This window comes from Idiotropiscis lumnitzeri, chromosome 11, assembly GCF_059441095.1.
Source record: "Idiotropiscis lumnitzeri isolate Australia: NSW breed Sydney's pygmy pipehorse chromosome 11, RoL_Ilum_1.0, whole genome shotgun sequence".
In the NCBI taxonomy this organism is placed as follows: domain Eukaryota; kingdom Metazoa; phylum Chordata; class Actinopteri; order Syngnathiformes; family Syngnathidae; genus Idiotropiscis; species Idiotropiscis lumnitzeri.
The window spans coordinates 2,484,102-2,502,298 of NC_142401.1; the positions used below are offsets into that span (position 1 = coordinate 2,484,102).

General features: G+C 41.2%; 1 protein-coding gene across 3 annotated transcripts in view; it reads left to right on the forward strand.

The window, feature by feature from the left end:
* LOC148326733 (contactin-3-like) overlaps positions 1-17,531 on the forward strand; it is a 38,748-nt gene extending 21,217 nt beyond the window's left edge. The window contains exons 9-23 of one of the 3 annotated variants that reach the window (XR_015845872.1): positions 6-142; positions 1,258-1,387; positions 2,079-2,229; positions 3,612-3,739; positions 5,148-5,323; positions 7,513-7,630; positions 8,358-8,516; positions 9,202-9,351; positions 10,045-10,115; positions 10,442-10,676; positions 11,035-11,144; positions 12,386-12,430; positions 12,504-12,572; positions 12,873-12,985; positions 13,084-13,233. Coding sequence is in view for 1 of the 3 variants with exons in the window: in XM_088310085.1 (XP_088166211.1) it covers positions 6-142; positions 1,258-1,387; positions 2,079-2,229; positions 3,612-3,739; positions 5,148-5,323; positions 7,513-7,630; positions 8,358-8,516; positions 9,202-9,351; positions 10,045-10,115; positions 10,442-10,676; positions 11,035-11,144; positions 12,386-12,572; positions 12,873-12,985; positions 13,084-13,249; positions 13,950-14,041 (2,123 nt within the window). In the remaining 2 variants the exon portion in view is untranslated. Of the gene's footprint in view, positions 1-5; positions 143-1,257; positions 1,388-2,078; positions 2,230-3,611; positions 3,740-5,147; positions 5,324-7,512; positions 7,631-8,357; positions 8,517-9,201; positions 9,352-10,044; positions 10,116-10,441; positions 10,677-11,034; positions 11,145-12,385; positions 12,573-12,872; positions 12,986-13,083; positions 13,250-13,949 lie in introns of those variants that run through there. The other 2 variants (XR_015845873.1, XM_088310085.1) reach the window with 2 other exon arrangements.
* The last annotated feature ends 666 nt before the right edge of the window (positions 17,532-18,197 follow it).

Consider the following 18,197-nt stretch of genomic DNA (forward strand, 5'->3'; position numbering starts at 1 on the left):
TCAAGCCAAACCTCACTGGTTCCAGACAATGGCAGACACGGTTCTGTCCATCCACCAAAAGCTGTTCTGGGAGTGCAAAGCTAATGGAAAGCCCAAACCATCGTACAGTTGGCTGAAGAATGGAGAGCATGTGATCACCGAGGTAATATTACGGCTTGGCATTTTCACGACAATACAAATATTGTTCCAAATGATTAAATCTGTGATTCCAAACCTTTATTGAGACAAGGCAAATTACCGTATTTTCCGGACTATAAGCCACTACTTTTTCCCCAGATTTTGAACCATGTGACTAATACAATTTTTCTTTCACCAGTAGGGGGTGCTATATAGTTCAGAAAATACGCTAAATATCTCTCCATTTTTTTTTTTCTTTCAAAGTTGTTGCCGTGTTAAAAGGCACTGTTTTAACAATCTGTTTACGTAACTTTTTGTGCATTCACAGTACAAAATCGTTCTGTACATGCAGGAAACGACTATTTTTCAACATAAAAAACTGCCGCTTATACACTGGTGCGGCTTGTAAGTCTTTTTTTTTTAACTAAAAAAAGAGCTGCTCCGTCTTATATACGGGTGTGCTTTATAGTCCGGAAATTACGGTACATGTTCTGTCTATAACAATAAGCCACGGTTATAGATAGAGGAACAAACATACATTATTTGTCATAAATAAAAGGGTGTGGATCATACTTAACTTTACTTAACTTAAAGTTTAATAATTTAACTTCATTTTTATTTCCACGTCACGTTTCTGCTTCTTATTGTAATTACAGTATATCACCGAAATTGAAGCTTTTTTCCCAAAACATTGTTCATAATGAATAATGTGACTGTTTGCAGTCTTATATATTAATATTATTATTACTAGGTAGAGATTTGTCTGAAGCGCCACTCGTGTGCTGCATTAAAAAAAAAAAAAAACATGTTTCAGCCGCTAAACATGTCACGTCACTGCTGACTAGCGGGTAAACATGTCGCATTTGTCCCCGGCATCCGTCACTTTAACCTCAACCTGCAACAACCGCAAATTACTTTCCAATCCATAATAAGAACGCAGGGGAGCAATTTTTGGGACGTTGTCCTCATGCGCTCCAATATGAACATATGTGGAATGCCACAGGGCTCCTTAGGCCTTTATTTCTCCTTTCGCGCTGACTCCCTCCCCTTATGCTGCACCCGTAATTGCTTTTGTGCCTTCGGACAAGAAAAGACTGGCATTGCAATGGATATGCTCAACTGGTTGTTTTTCCTCTGCAGGGCCGGATACAAATCGAAAATGGGGCCTTGTCCATAGCTGCGTTAAACCTGTCAGATTCCGGAATGTATCAGTGTGTAGCTGAAAACAAACACAGCATTATTTATTCCTCTGCCCAACTAATGGTGTTAGGTAAGCTTGGCTCCTTCCTTTTGCTTTTATGCTGCTTAGCTGTGTGCGTGTGTTTGATCATCTCAGATAAAACGCAGCAGGCAGCCACATCGCTCGCTTGCAATCAGTCTGCCGACTCATTTTATGGACACTGCCAGCTAAACAGGAATCCATAAGACTGTCTCATATTCATCTCAGTCGTTTCGCCATATTGATTTGGCGACTGCGAGAAACATATGCATATCGATGACGTAATGATTTATTTACACGCGTGGATGACTTTCATCGGACTGAGTACTTTTATTGTGGCTAGGTGTATATATCATATATACACACACACACATAAAAAGAAAATTATATATATATATATTTATTTTTTTATTATTTTTTTCATATATACTGCATAGGATATTTTTTTTATTTTAATCTATGGTTAGAGATGGGAGGGGATTTTTTCAGTGGGATATATATATATTTTTTTTTTTTCTCTATTTCTATATCTATTTTGTATCTTGTTAATGTTTGTGTGCAACTAAGATCCGAGGGGTCTTTTGCCTTCATTTGACTGAATACTGCTACTTGGCAAAGTTCTCACTCACGGCTCAGTGAGCAATAACCTGATGATTGATGAGGAACGGTTCAAGTTCTCCATTTTTTTTATTTTTTTTTTACTAGTATCACACTCACTTTCCCTGTCTTCCCTCCCACTCAGCATCACCTCCCAGTTTCTCCAAAAGTCCATTAAAGGCCTTGTTAAAAGCTCGCTTAGGTAGCGAAGTCACTCTTGAATGCAAGCCCCAAGCCTCGCCGCCAGCAATTAGCCTGTGGAAAAAGGACAACGAGATGCTGCAGAGAAATGAAAGGTAGGCTAACAGATTTCATTCACAACCATTGTGAGCAGACATGTTTGCAGAGTATATTTGCCATTTGTGCAGATGCATAAGGAAGGTGCTAATGAGGAAGAATAGAAAGTTAATGAGGACTGAGAAAGAGGAGAGCAAGGCGTCCTTCTGGGGAAATTGCTCATTGCTAACACTTTACGACAGCACGTGAGACCCATTTATAAAGTGCTTGGTATGTGTGATGAGGATGCTGTCAGTCATATCTACACCGGCTGCCAGAAATAGTCAACAAGATAAGCAAATTCAATCGGCGCCAAGGATACATGCCGTCCGCTCGTATTAAAAAGTTAGACTGAAGCTATTGCACCTGTAATTAGACACGTAAATGTGTCCTGCTTTATCGTGACATGCAAATAGAGTTTGAGGCATATAATCAGCGCAGTTGCCGAGACAAAGGCCTTGTTGTGGATAATAGTAGCTGCAGCTCGACAGACTATGAAGAAAGCCGCCACGATAAAGCGGGGCCTGATTTATTTTGTTGTTAGTCAGTCGGAGTGTTTATTGTAAACAGAATCAGCTTCATTTGATCAAGGAAAAGAATGTCACGCAAGAGTCAAGATTCACTCGGAGCAGACAAACACACAAGCAAGCCGGAACAGAAGCATGAAAATACTTGAGAATAGAATTGAATATGCAAATGTATCTTTTGATTAGAAGGGAAATACTTTCAGACGGGAAATTCAAACACACACTTGCACATGCAAGGGAAATACTCAAATATACTGGTCTACTTTCATTGAGCAGGGCAAATGCTGTTTGAATTATTCCCATGTTACTTTCCGTAATTTCCGTAGTATAAAGCACACCTGAATATACGCCGCCGCTCCTCTTTTTGAAAAAAAAAAAATATATATATATAAATGGACGACTTGAGATAATGTTAACAAATCATTTTGTAACACATCAATGATACTCTTTTGTAGACTCCATCGGATTCCAAAGTTGAAAATTGGTCCAATCCCCAAGATGACTGACATTTAGCACACTATAGGAACCATTTTTCAAGGAACATGGCAATAAACGTGTGTAGGCACAGGTTGGGAAAATATTTTCCAAGAGGAAAGGGCCTTGCAATTCCGGGGGGCTGGAAGGGGGGGGTGGGGGGCGCAGCAATTGGACCACAAGCAGCGCCGCTAGATAAGATAAACAACAATGTTGACGCAACACATGCTTCAGTTGCGCCTTCAAAGACATCTCTCTGAAGCAACCATACAGACACAAAAAAAAAAAAAAAGTGTGGAGCCTATCCCAGCGGTCTTCGGGCAGTCGGTGGGGGACACCCCGAACTGGTGTACTGGCGCTCAGTACGGCAGTTGACGGTCTGACTGATCTTCCCTCGACAGAATCACACTGTTTTCCAGCGGGACGTTAAAGATCACCAACGTAAGCAGAAGTGACGCAGCCAGCTACACGTGCTTAGCCAAGAACCAGTTTGGGTCAGCGAGCACCACTGGAAGGCTGCTCGTTACCGGTGAGTCATCTTGAAAGAACACGTTTGTGATCGTCCGCCTCTCAAGCTTTGGATTACATCTTTGCACTTCCTATGCTGTGTACGTCTTGATTGTGACACTGAATATTTATTTTTCGCATTTGACAACTGGCCTGTTCCCATTTCAGGTAAAAAAAAAATTCATATCGTCGCCGTCTGGCGTGAACTTAAATATGATCAAATACAATTTTGTCACAAATCGATACAAATGGACTGTCGCCACGTGTTTGTATTTTTTTTAATATTTATTTTGTGAATTCAAGGCAGTGAAAATACAAAAAATGCAAATCTCTTTAACACAACTTATGTTAAAGAAGTGTTGTGGAGGTGAGGAAAAACTATTTCAGCTTCCTTACTCGGCGGAAGCTGTGTGCTGTCATTGTCGCCTCGATTTTCACGTCTTTGTGTTTTTTTCAGACGATAACGAGTTATTGTTTGATTGTGTCACTCATGTTTCTTTGACCTCTTGTACGTTAGCATTTTGCCAGTACGACAATTCCTGTCACGATCGTGTGTGCAGAATTTTGAACCCCAAAGCTGAGCCAAAACAATAAAGAGTAAAACCTGACTTTTATTCAAACAAGGGAGCACGAGAACGTGAACAAGAAATAAATGCAAATGAATCAAAACAATAACAACGTCAGCAAAAGGCTGACGCGTAAACAAAACTAACGCAAGTGGATGGGCGGAGGCCAGTGGAAGTTTTAGACGGCGGCATAAAAGACAAAACTAACGGAAATTAATGTAACAGAAGCGCAGTGAGCAACTAACAAAGGTACTCAGCCCAAATGGGAGAAAGACAGGTGACTACAAACAAAACAAAAATAAGTCCTTACCACACAAGGTAGGACAAACAAAAGCAACAAAGACAGGAAGTACTAAAATCGGGATTTTTCTCACGTGGGAATAAATAATACGGCGAACGACAGAAGCACACGATTAACAACCAGAACCCAGGCTAGCAGCAACAACATTGTGGCGACAAACTTCCACTTCTCCAGCACCTTTATACCCCGCTGATTGGAATGAGCAGCAGGTGTGCACTGGAGGCTCCGCCCATCCACCAGGCCCAGGGACTGGAAAAAACAAAACAAATGTTAGTCATTTTTCCTACAGTTTTTTTTTATGCATTTCGACAGAGCTACTACATTCCATCTCATGGAAAGTAATCGTTGCATCCATTTTTCATTTTTAGAAAAGCCGGCTAAAGATTGTTATTACAATACAATACAACTTTATTTATAGCCCACATTTCCAAAATGTACCCAACAACGACTGTTTAGTTTTTAACCCTAAAGTGCGATTCCTGTTGGAAGGTTATCCTCGTCGTCTGAAAGGGTACCCGCGGCATAGATAACACATTTTCAATGTCATCTGTTTCCCTGCTCAGAGCCAACGCGAATCACTGTGAGACCCACAAACATTGAGATTATTGTTGGCGAGAGCATCGTGCTGCCGTGCCAGATTGCCTGCGATCCAGCTCTGGATGTCTCCTTCTCATGGGCATTTAACGGCCAGCTCATCGACTTCCAGCAAGACAGCGATCATTTTGAGAGAGTGGGCGGGGTGAGTCAGCCCAAGCATTAAACTCAGATACTGTCAGGCTATTCCGGGATTAATTGGGACATACAGTGGAGTGTGCAAGGGGTATGCCAGGCAGCCCCGTAGAGGGCTACTCAGACGTGAATAATACTCAAGCACACAGCACTTATTGGAGGAAGTTTGCATGTGTGGTTTTCCATATTTTGGAAAAGCAATAAATCGAAATACGGCAATAAGGTCGCGAGGGGTCAATGAAGCTTCAAATCTGCGTCATGAACCAGTTGTTGTATTTTTGGACTTCTCTAGATGGCACTGTCTGTACAACATTGGGCTGAAAGCGCAATGAATTGCCATTTTTAAAACCTTTATTTAAACCAACAATGCCATCTAGAGGACTCAAAAATATAGCAGCTGGTTCATGAAGCAAAATTGAAGCTTCATTTTCCCATCACTGCAATAAGGTGTCCAACTGCGACGGGCTGTTGCGTTTTCCTCAATCAGACGTGTACTTTCTGGCCTTAAACTTATTGTACTTTTTTTTTAAGCCATGAGAGAAGTATCTTATTGTGAATTTGCATTTCTATTTATGGATCTTGAGCTCCAAAAGGGTTTCAGTAATAGGTTTGCTGGCGATTTCCCCCCCGGCTTGTATAAAAGCTCATTTGACATCCTCAGGCATGGAAATAATCGATAAAAAAAAACATAATTCATTGGCAGATATTTGTTTCTTTTTAGAAAATAAATACTTGACACACCTGGTTTCATCATCTAGCGTTAATTGTTAACGTATCCCACTAGCATGTACAATACAATAAAATGTGACGTTCACATCCAATCAGAATTCCGCTCAATTTTTGGGAATTGCCAAGATTCTATCCTTGGGAATTCCAACGACAAGTATTATTGACACGGAATTGGGCATGGGTCCGTAATAAGACATTTTTAATAGTTTCATGTTGCTCCTGTCCAGAGAAATTGTCAGACCGTTGCTCAACAGCTTCTGGTGAATTCATTAACATAATCAAAGCAAATCTGTCTCACTTGCTTCCTGCCAAGGCGGAGATGCCTTGCTTTTCAGCCACCAGCTCTCAGGTCGGCCAGGTGGCTAACTGACATGAGGGATGGAATCGGCTTAAAAAGATGAGATGGAAAAACAGGAGCAAATAGAGAGGTAGATTTGGCCCACGGCTATGCTCAATCTCATCATTGTTCTCTCAAAGAGGTGGCGATCTATGGCTTAGCTTGCCACTTCTTTAAAAGTGGTTGCATCTTCAATGGATTAAAAAAATTATATATAAATAAATAAATATATATATATATATATATTACAGATAAATATATATATATATATAATAAATTTAAAAAAGAAATATTTATATATATATATATATATATAAATGAAAGTGGCAGCTTTTTTCACACTATATTCTTATATTCTATAAGAATACAATGAACCTGCATTTTTTTCTGCATGTAAAAATTTAATTTGTCCATTAGATGCTAAACCCCGTATCGCATGTTTTTCGAAAATTGTGAAGCCCTATTAAGTATGATATCTCACAATGTACATGTAGTACAGCCCTTCAACTTAGATTCTGAGGGCCTTGGATGTATACATATTTTACAAAATACAAAAGAAAAAAAATGTCATTTTAAAAACAATTAAAAAAAATAATATGATTAAAATAATCCACGACTGAACAAGTAAGACAAATGCGCATGCTGAGTACTCAAATTATTTCCTTTGCCCAAACAAACTAGCTTGCTTGCGTATTTACTGAATTGACTTTTTTACTCTGTTATTTTCCGTGTGGCCATTAAATCCACGCGGCTAATGTGGAATTATGTTTGCTTCTTTCCACTCTACTCTTATCTTGCTTATGCTTATGCAATTACAAGCTAATTAGGACTAGCTTAGCAATTAACTCGACTGTGTTTGTTTTGTGTTTCCTGTGAGGCGCTCGTAGCTGTTTGCGGAGATGAGAAGCTGCATGGTGGGATAAAGCCTGAAGGCTAGCCAATAGCTTTACGAGCGCTGGCTACATCTGCCGTGTCTGCTGTTGTTGTTTGAAAAGATGAAAACATCGGCGGTCTCGAGAGACGATGATTGTGCAAAGTGTCATAAATGTTAAAACATTGAAAAAAAAAAAATGAATGATGAAATAAACCATCATCTCTTTCTGAACACGTTCATTATTCATACTCCTTTCTAGAGCATATCAGGGGATCTGATGATTCGTAACATTCAACTGAACCATGGTGGCAAGTACGTCTGCGTTATTGACACGGAGGTTGAGAATCTGTCCACCTCCGCCATTTTGGTTGTGAAAGGTAACCAACACTGACTGTTTTTTGCTTTTTGTTTGAATTTTAGATTATATAAGGATCTTTGGTGTGGAATTGCTTTGAGTCTACGGTGACGAAATATTTAAAAAAAATCAAATAAACGGATTCTCCCTAGCTCAGAAGAAAGCTTGTTTTCTTTTTTTGACATTATACATGTGCCGCTGAAATAAAAAAACAATCAACATATGCGCGCCGCACGCGTGACTCGAGGCCCAGCTGAGGTTGCCTCATTGGTATGTGCGCTGCGTGCTAGAGGCCTATCTCTTGTGATTTCCATTGGTATTCATGCCCTGAACAAACCTTAATAGCTGTCCCAGGTGCTTTCAGGAGGTAATGTTTATCATATAAAATGAGCCTAATTGCTTCATTTACACATGGGCGCAATATGATGGAAAACATTTGAATAATGGAGCAGCACATCAAAACAACGAGAGAGTGAGTGACTCGCACTCTCTCGCCGTGCTCCTTAATTTGGTCTTCGCCGTTCCCTCTTAACTCATCCGCTTTCTCCGAAATGCTCCTCATTCAATATCGCTTTTGGTTCCGGGTAGAGCCATTTAGCGGCAGCACATCACACGTAACAGGTCCCTTCATGCGCACATCACGGACTGAGCTCTTAATTAAACGGAGCACGGTGGCCGTGATGAGTTTGATGGGAGGGCTTCTCGCGACGAGAGGGGAGTTCACCCAACCCGTTGTCTCTTTGATTTAGGTCCGCCGGGTCCTCCGGACAAAGTGACGGTGGAGGAAATCACAGACAGCACGGCGCAGCTTTCCTGGACTCCTGGAAGGGACAACGGCAGTCCCATCACCGGTTACGTCATCCAGGGTCGGACGCCGTTTACTGTGGGCTGGCAGGCTGTTGAGACGGGTATCATCAAACATTACACACTCCCTTGATGAAGGATCTGGTATTCATTTCAAGTCCCTGGAAAGTGAAATTTAATGTCTTCTAAGTTGGGTGTTAGGAGCCCTTCCAAATTTGAATGATTGAAAAACAAAAGTCCGCATTGCGCTCAAAGAAGTTCTTATGAAGCAGAGGTTCTCAAATAGTGGGGCGTGTGTGACCCTGGGGAACATGCTTTGTTTTCACCGGACTACAATAAAGTGTAATTGCACCTCCACAGCGAGTATGAACTCAGGTTTGTTTTGCAACGAAAATTATATTATTTATTGTTGCGGCGGAGAGTGTGTGGTGGGGGGTCACGAATTGTTTTCTCCTTGCTAGGGGGGGTGGCTTCTCAATAATTGAGAAGCACTGCTGTAAAGTCAAAATTAGTTTAGTTTTAACAGCCCTTACAAATTTGAATGATTGAAAAAAAAAAAGTCAGCTCTAGGCGCAAAGAAGTGTGAAAAGGTCGACTCACTCCAGGGTCCGATTGTGTCACTGAGCCCAGTTTTGGCCGAGCGCCCAAAAACTCTCGCAAACCTGAATTGGTGTAAAACAATTTGTCGCTATTTCCCCACTCGATCTTTTCTCGCTAATCATCATCAATGTATTAAGAAACTCATTTGTAAATGGACTTTTTTGTGTTTGTAATTTTTTTCAATTGCAGTACCTGAAGTGGTAAATGGCAACACGCTGACTGCGACAGTGGTGGGACTCAACGCTTGGGTGGAGTACGAGTTCAGAGTCGTGGCTCGCAATAATGTTGGCCTTGGAGAGCCCAGTCCAGCCTCCACCAAAACCAGGACAGAAGACACGAGTAAGTAAACGCAACGCCCACCAACAAATGCTGACCTACTTCACCGGGGGACGGGGAATTATCACTCATTCCAGTATTATCGTTCCCAAAAGTATTGTTTGAATAATTGTCTTTTACATGAACAAGCGACAATATATCATATGCACATGGGACTAATATAGTAAATTGTGCAAAAAGAGGAACGTAAGCGCCAAAATATTTTCATTATCTATAAATATACATATATATATATTATTCCAAAAACATAGATAGCTTGAAGCAAAAAAATAAATGAATAAATAAATAAATAAATCATGAAAGTCCAACTCAAACACTTTTTGCTATTTATTTTTGATTAAAAATGAACCAATGACTGTTGGGTGAACTGGCTTAATATTTGTGCTTGTTTCTTGACGTCCTTCACGATCCACCATCTGATGATTTTTCTGCACTGTGTCACTACGTGTGTTTGAATATATTGCTAGTGACGGGCAGAATTCCAATTTTTTTTCAATGCATTTTTTTCCATCAACGCATACCGAATCTGCGTGGTGACACGCCAACGTTCAGATGGTGTGAGGGAAGTGAGAGGTGTAAAATAGAAGTGTGTGCGCGGAGGCAGCCTGTCACGAGCCTCTGTGTACAGTTGAGGAGTTTGTTGCGTTTTGCGAACTGTCTTCTAATTTTCTCCCTTCTGCACTTTCTCGCTTTCAGTTCCTGATACAGCCCCCACTGATATCGGAGGTGGTGGCGGCACAAAGTCTGAATTAGTGATAACATGGGAGGTAAGTCATCTGTCACATTTTACTGTTCTTGCCACCGCCGAATAGCAACTTTGCTTAATTTTGCAGATTGAGCGGAGTCATTTTATGAGCCATCAGTGTGAGACATACACCATACTCCCTTCCCATTTTGCCCTCCAAACGCAGGGACAGAGAACCTTTGCTCTCGGCATTTCGATATTTGCATCGCGATAGAGGGACATACGCGGGTGGTTGCGAGTTGCATTTCCGAAGAACTGATTTGCGTATTTGTAGCACGGAGCTGGTTCTGTCTGTTTCTCTATCTGTATGCATTTTAATATCACTGTAGTTTTGTGTTTTGCTCCCAGCCTGTGTCGGAGGAATTGCAGAACGGTGAGGGCTTCGGCTATATCATCGCCCTCAGGCCCGCCGGCACAGTGACTTGGACCCGAGCCATCATCTCCGCGCCCGGCGTTGCACGTTATGTCTTCCACAATGACACCGTCCCGCCGTTCTCTCCCTTTGACGTCAAAGTGGGAGCTTTCAACAATCGAGGGGAGGGGCCCTTCAGCTCGATCGCCACGGTGTATTCAGCAGAGGATGGTACAGTATCCACCAACAGCCAATCAGTAACGAGAGATGCCTCAAGATGTGCTATCTCCTCACAACTTGACCTTGAATGCTAAACTCAAGCTGGGAATGTCAACCTTGTATTCGTTATCGCGCCGTTAGATTCGCGGAGAACCGAGCGGACGCTTAGCGCCGCGTGCAGTCAGGGAGGTATAGTGTTAATTGAATTTGCGGGGCAGCAGTATTCCCTAGCATCGGTTACAAATCCCATTAAAAGAGCAAGGGTTTTCGGTGAAACCGCGGGTCCTTCCCGTGCTACTTTCTACTTATTGCTGTTGGTCTGTGAGATGCCGAGCCTGGTAGATTCTCACTATGTGCTCACTTTCTCTAGTCCCCAGTGTAGCGCCTAAGAGGGTTATACCGAGGATTGTGTCTGCAACGCAAATTGAAGTGATCTGGGAAGCTGTTCCGGCTATCCCTGAAAGAGTGCTTGGATATGAGGTACGTTATAACTTGCGACGACATTTGTATTCTGTCCAATGATGTGAATATTGACTTGTTTGTTGTGGTTTGTTAAATCATCCGTTCATTTATTATCCAAGATACTTCTCCTCACAAGGCTCGTGGGCGTGCTGGAGCCGATCCCATCTGTCTTTGGGCAGGGGATGTGGAGGGGGGGGGTACACCCTGAAATGGTTGCCAGCCAATCGCAGGGCACATATAGACGAACAACCATATACACTCACAATCGCACCTTGGGACAATTTGGAGTGTTAACCCACCAGGCATGGTTTTGGAATGTTGAGAGGAAACCGGAGTACCCGGAGGAAACCACAAGGTGAACGTGCTAACCAGTCGTTCGCCGTGCCACCCGTGTTAAATCATGCGTTGTTAATTTTATAAAATAACACAAATCAGCCTCCAAGATTTTACCACCTCCATAACTTTCATTTTAAAAACTCATGAAAAATAAAATCCTGCAACCTTCCAAGAATGAAAATAGGGCGGAGCTAATTTTTATTTTCTCCTGATGTTTTTTCAATATTTCTCACCTCTCGGTCTGGTCACAAATATGTTCCGTTGCCATAGCACTGGGCACATTGTCCTTGCAGAACGCACTTCTTTCATAGCGCGGAAATATTTTCCAATCCTGAATCTTAATGTAGCACCAACAGCAGGGATCCAAAGATTGAAACTGCACATGTGCAATATTCATGGTTTAATTAGCGCAGCTTAGAATTGCAATGTCGTTTAATTACTTATTAGCATTCTGCCCACACAATTACTATCAACTGTATCCCAGCAATGATCACATGGCTTTAATGGATTCAATGAATGTGAGCTGAAGGCATCCCTAAGGAGGACTTCACATCTCAATTTTACCATTCATTGACTCTGATTATTATTATGTCACTAAATACAAATATGGCACTCTTGAAGTCTTCTTAAAAGATTCAACCTTTCAGAAGCCTTGCACACATTCTTTTGAAATGCGCAGAATTAAATATTTGCTGATCTATTTTATTTTTTATCATTTTGGTCAATATCACTAACAACTAATAATATCTATTTTTAATATTCAAATGAGGTATAACGCACTAATCACCAGAGCTGTACCGTATATGAATGTAAAGGCAGAGACGAGCATCACAGTCGCAACCAAAACTTAGCGTATATTATGTATATTAACTCGAGTAATGGACTAAATGGATTCATCCGAATCTGTGTGTCCCTTTTACCAGGTCATTTACTGGGAGGACGACACCAAGCCTGACACTGTAGGCAAAATACGCATATCGGGAAACTACACCGTCGTTAACATCACGGGGCTGAATGCGAATACAGCGTACTATCTTGCAGTGTCCGCCTGCAATACGGCTGGCCCCGGGCCGCAGTCGGTGCCTATCAACATCACCACAAAGAAACCACGTAAGTAAACGCCGGAGGGGTGCTGGATTCATTCCTCTGGTACTCATTTGTGGGCCCTCCCAAATTGAAGTCACGAGGCCTTTCAAATAAGAGACACCGATTGTATTCTGCTTTACGGAATGATTCCGGAAGAGAAAACTTGACCTGAACGGAAACCTCTTGTCATATCTTCATGTGTATAGAGTGCTTGACTTCTGTTTTTTTCGTATCCCAAAATACCAAACAAAATGTATCTATCTGAATGTGGTTATACGGTTATCATATAAGGTGATCTAAGACAGGCTCGTGATCTTTGTCCAGCGCCTGATCGGGCACCTCTCAACGTGCAATGGTCCATGATTGGCTCTACACTCTCACTGCATTGGGATCCAGTTGTAGCCACGGAGAGAGAATCCAAAGTCACTGGCTATATGGTAGGTCTCATTTCCCCTGCAAAGATCACCGTTGGTTCACATGAAAAGATCTTTGCCTTAGTTTACTTTTCATCTGCGACCATCGTCCTCTCCTATAGGTGCTGCTGAAAAGACACCGTCACAACGATATCAACTATTTTGTCACCAATAAAACGTCCTTGGAGCTCAGCCTGTCCAGCAACGACAACTATCTCATTCAGATCAAGGCCACGAGTGATGGTGGTGACGGCGCAGGCAGTGAAGCCATCCATATCCACAAATTAAGTGAGTTTACGGGTGTGTCTGCCTTCCACTATCCTTTCAAAAGTGTGTGAATAACTGAACATGACATTTGCCTTCAACACATCCTTTTTCAAGCCTGGCTTATAAATCAGTTTCAGTGCAAGTATGCTGTAAAAAGTTTTGTTTTTTTCTCAAGTTATTTTCCCCTATTACTGTATTTTTTAATTATAAGGCTCACCGTATTATAAGGTGCTGTATGAATGAACAAGTATATTTTTGGAAATTTCCACATATAGAGTGTACCAGATATAAGACACACCGGATTATAAGGCGCATTACCGCACATTAAGGGGAAAAAAATACAATACAGTAAATGAATCAGACATTATGGAACTCCAGTTTAACATCCATACGTAAGGTCTACCGTATTATAAGGCGCGCTGTTGAATTTTGAGAAAATTCAAAGATTTTAAATGCGCCTTATAGTCCGAAAAATATGGTAACTAGTTAGACAGCCTTCCGGCATAGAGTTCATGGTCATGCTGTTCTTCCAGTTTTTCTGCGTCTTCGCAGAATAGGCTGGGGCAACAGTATACAGGACACTTTTGATTTTGCAGATTACCAGAAGTTCATCAACTGTCTCGTCTTTGGTTTTACAATGACTTGTTAGAAGTATAGACAAAATTATTTGTACTTATATGTGTGTTTTCTCAAGCTAATCATCGGATGGTTTCCTTTCCAGGTATGGGAGCACGGGGCTCAGGGGCATACCGTCTGAACCCATTCAACCTCTCGGCAACACTCATCAGTGCACTGCTCTACTTTATCTGGTGATGTCTAATCGGAGCATCCAGCGCTCCCCACAGTCCGTTTGGTCTGCCTGTCAGAATGTTATCCCTCCACTGGTGGGCCCAGGGTTCAGCGATAGGACTTGGGATTCCTTAAAAGGCACAACTGTTTAAAAAAGTGCATACCCGTAAAGACTCTATAAGACAAAGATGTAAGAATTTGAGTGCATGATACCGTCCAATATTGCATTTGGAGTTTTAAGTGCCACCTTGCTGTTTTATTTTCAAGGTTATGACATTATTATGAATTATCCAACGTGTCTGTAAAGTTGGGATGGGAAAATGAAGCTTCAAATCTGCTTCATGGACCAGTTGTTGTTAGTTTTTTACTCCTGGAAGCACACTGACTTACCATTTCCTAAACACATTTCTTTAAACCAACAGTGCAATCTAGAAGAGTAAAAAAAATATATACAGCAAGTGGTTCATGAAGCAAATTTGAAGCTTCAGGTTCTCATCGCTGCTGTAAAGTACATGACTGCCTTAAAATCAATCGTACACATGCACCCCATATCAAATTAGGCAACAAAGTATGCTTATTTGATGAAATGTTTCATTCTGGAAAAAAAAAAATCAAAAAGATAATGTCGTCTCAAGGAGAATCTGTCCATTGAGATTAGTCCATTGTCATTGGTTGCTTCTGAGTCATCATCTCAAAATGCAATTTTATGAGACGTCTTGAACAAATTCATTTGATCTAATCAAAAAAAAACACACACAGGACTTATTTGGTATTTTGAAAAAGAAAAAAAGAGCTGAAAGATCACCATGTTCTGAAACGTACCAGTTGTCTTTCTAATTGATCAGCTCTGCCCATCATGTTTCCGCATACTTCACTCGTCTCCAATTTGTTGTCCAGCCACCGACTCGTGTGCCCCCAGGCCCTCTCTACAATACCGTGAAAGATGTTGCTACTTTCTCTCCAACTCTTCCCCTTAAATAATAAATGGCCATCATCGTCGGCTTTCTCCGTCGAGCGAAATGGTTGCTTTTCACAGAGGAATTCGCTATCATGTCAGACAAATCCCACACGTATTGTTCCTCTTTCGAGATGACCGACAGTATTTTATACATCACGCAACACCAGACACCATCGACGATTGCCTGGCCCAATGCGTGAATGGACGACCTTATACCAATAACAGTGCCTTCACCTGAGCTCAAATTTAAAAGTTGTTTTCGCTGCTCAGACTTGACATTGCAGAAAAGTTCGCTTTTGCATCCTTGCTACGTCTCATGAACAAGGCGCCGGATTGAAAAATGGGGAGAACGGAAATTGTATAATGTACAGTATATGGACGACATTGACTCCGATAGGTATGGTCGATTTGTTGAACCTAGGGACAGAGAGTGAAGAAGATGACAATTTGGTTCTAGTATTGTCTATAAAATGGAGGATAGAAAATATATCGGGCCATTCTGGCAACAGAAATGACATTGCCCCGCCTGCAAGTGCAGCAAAAAAAAAAAGCATGCCTGCCGCTTTAATCTCTTCCCAGAATAAATAGCGAGCAAACGACACAGAGCGAGGGAGTTCTCTCCCCTTCATTTTGAAAAAACACAGAAGGCTTGCAATGCGCTCACCGGAGTCTTCTCGATAGCGCCCAGATGAAGGTGCGACTGCTGGACATTTACCGTGCCTTTGCTGAACACGGGACGGTGCACAGTCATCAGCTCGGAGGTTATCATCATCACGTGTCGTTTTGCACTCTCCCGCCACTCCCAAAGTCAAACAAAAAAAGCACAAGCAGCTGATGCAAGGTGACTGCGTGTCCCCACGTCGCCGTCTGAACAGGTGCGCAGACCTTAGAGGACTCATAAAAAGTCCCCCAAAAAAAGGCTGACCTGTTGGCTACCTGACTGGTTTCATAAAGCTGTGCTCTTGTTAGTCAATGGAATATTGATTTTTTTTTTTTTTTTGCTGTCATTTTTTTTTTGGAGTCGCCTGGGTGATTGATGGCCTCCTTTAATGTTCTCATTTTGTTATGTTGCCGTCAATGATGATTCACTAGTTCACTACCTGGTTGTGTGTGTGTGTGTGTACGTGCGTGCGTGCGTACGTGCACTGAGTGTTTGTTTTCCAATAAATGTTTTCTCCAAACTTTTTTTTTAAAAGACTTTTAGTGCAGTGATTTACAGTTTTTCAGTTTTATTGATTTTTGCGAGCAAATCGTCAAACATTACTGCTATTAGATGACTGCGCTTTCTTCACAATTGCGGACGCTACGGTATTCTTAAAAAGCCCGATTTTAAGGTGTGACACTGTCGTTGTTTTTCGCCACCTTGCTTTGGAAGGAGTCATTTCCTTTTAAAAATTTGAGCAAACTGCATGTTAATGAAGCTTTGGCGACACTTTGAGGTGTGCGGCAGGGTGTTACAGAAACTTGTCACAGTATGTTTTAATTCCAGATATAGTCACCTCATCGAGAAACAGGTAACTAACAAGGTTCGCCAACAAGTTTTTAAGCCTCATCATTTTGGCTATCATCGGGGGCAAAAGAAAAAGGAATAATCAGCGCTGTATCTTATTGAGACAAAATATGAATGCAGACATCTGTCATTTTTAGAAAGTCAGCTGCCTTGACAAAGGACTGCACTCTCTGGGCTCGATATTCTTGCCAGGTTCAAGTCGGGCCCATAGCATGGGCTAGTTGTGTGAAGGGACGGGCTACAACAATTTTTTTCTAGTTACCGCTACAACATTTATGAAATGCGCCGTTAAAAATGGGCAGTTTGCGCTGTTGTGGGTATGAACAGTGACTTTAAATTGGCGCACGACGGGGCAGTTGAGTGATTGTAATTTTTTAGTTTCTGAGTTTAGATGAATGTGTCAAAGGTGAGGATTCTAAGACAACGAGATTACATCATCTCTTAAACATCATGTCCGACTGTCTCCCTTCCTTCGCCATTTTAAACGTATAACTTAAAAGTATTGAGGCAAGGACGTTACCGTGTGGATTCCCAATATGTGACACGGTGGCAATCAGGTTTATTTTGGGAGTGAAATGTGTTCTGCTGGAAAAGACGTGATTTTTATTTGTGTGTGTTGTTAGTATGTCGTACAAAAAGTTTGTAGTGGGCCTTAAATCCGATGGTGATTCCAAACATCGACAGAAAGTGTCCTGATTTAAAAAAAGCAGCACATGAATTTGTTTTCAAAAGGATGATAATCTTGTCAAAGAGGTTGGCGAGTCTTGAACGTGAATTTCCTACCATGTAAATATTTGCATCTATTTTTCAAATATGGTCGCCCAAGACAACATTATTACTCTTATATAGTGCGTTCTCCAGCCTAATACTGCTGTATTAATCGATGATCTCTGTGAGATACTGACTTGTAGATTTGTATTTTCATATTGAAAAGTAACTGTTTTGTCTTGTATACTAAAATTGTGCATGGTCATCATTGTTTGTGAATTTGTGTTGGATTTTTTTTTTCTAAAAACATAACTTAATAAAATTGTTTATTCCCGCCAGTGGTGTTTTTTTTTTTTTTTTTTGCCTTCTTGTGATAAACCTTTCTTCTCATATCTGTCTTCCAAATGACAAAAGTTGCCTCACCTTAACGGTACATATTCTTTTAAAACACACACACACACACACGCACATTCACCGTAACTTAATGAAGTAATTAATATGATAGCTGAGCATTCCATCAAAGCAGAAAGTGCAGCTTGTTAAAATGCTTATTAATGTGTGGAAAAAAAGTGCGTTGCTCATTATTACTTTTGCGAAAGCAACTTCCTTTGTGCATGGTCACGTTCCATTTTACGACTTCCGTTGGCAGATTTTTGAAAATCCCGTCAGTGACAAAATGTTTTTAAACACCATGTCGTAAAAGTTTTGCATTTCAAATCAGCATCATTGAAAGGAGAAGGGCTTATTATTCACCAAATTCTAGCCTGGCTGCGGGTCTTGCTTCGTTTTTGACAATCATTTTTATATACTGACTATTCTAGATCATTGGCAATTGGTTAATTCAATTCTACTTATTTTTTTCCCCTACCCCTTCAGAAGAGTTTAGCTACACACCCCTTCACTAATTTCATAGTTCAAATCAGGTATTGTGCAATATTGTTGTTCCGCTGGACAGCAAAGGAGACAGCGGCCACCTGTCAATAGTTGCATGAGCCAACTTCTGC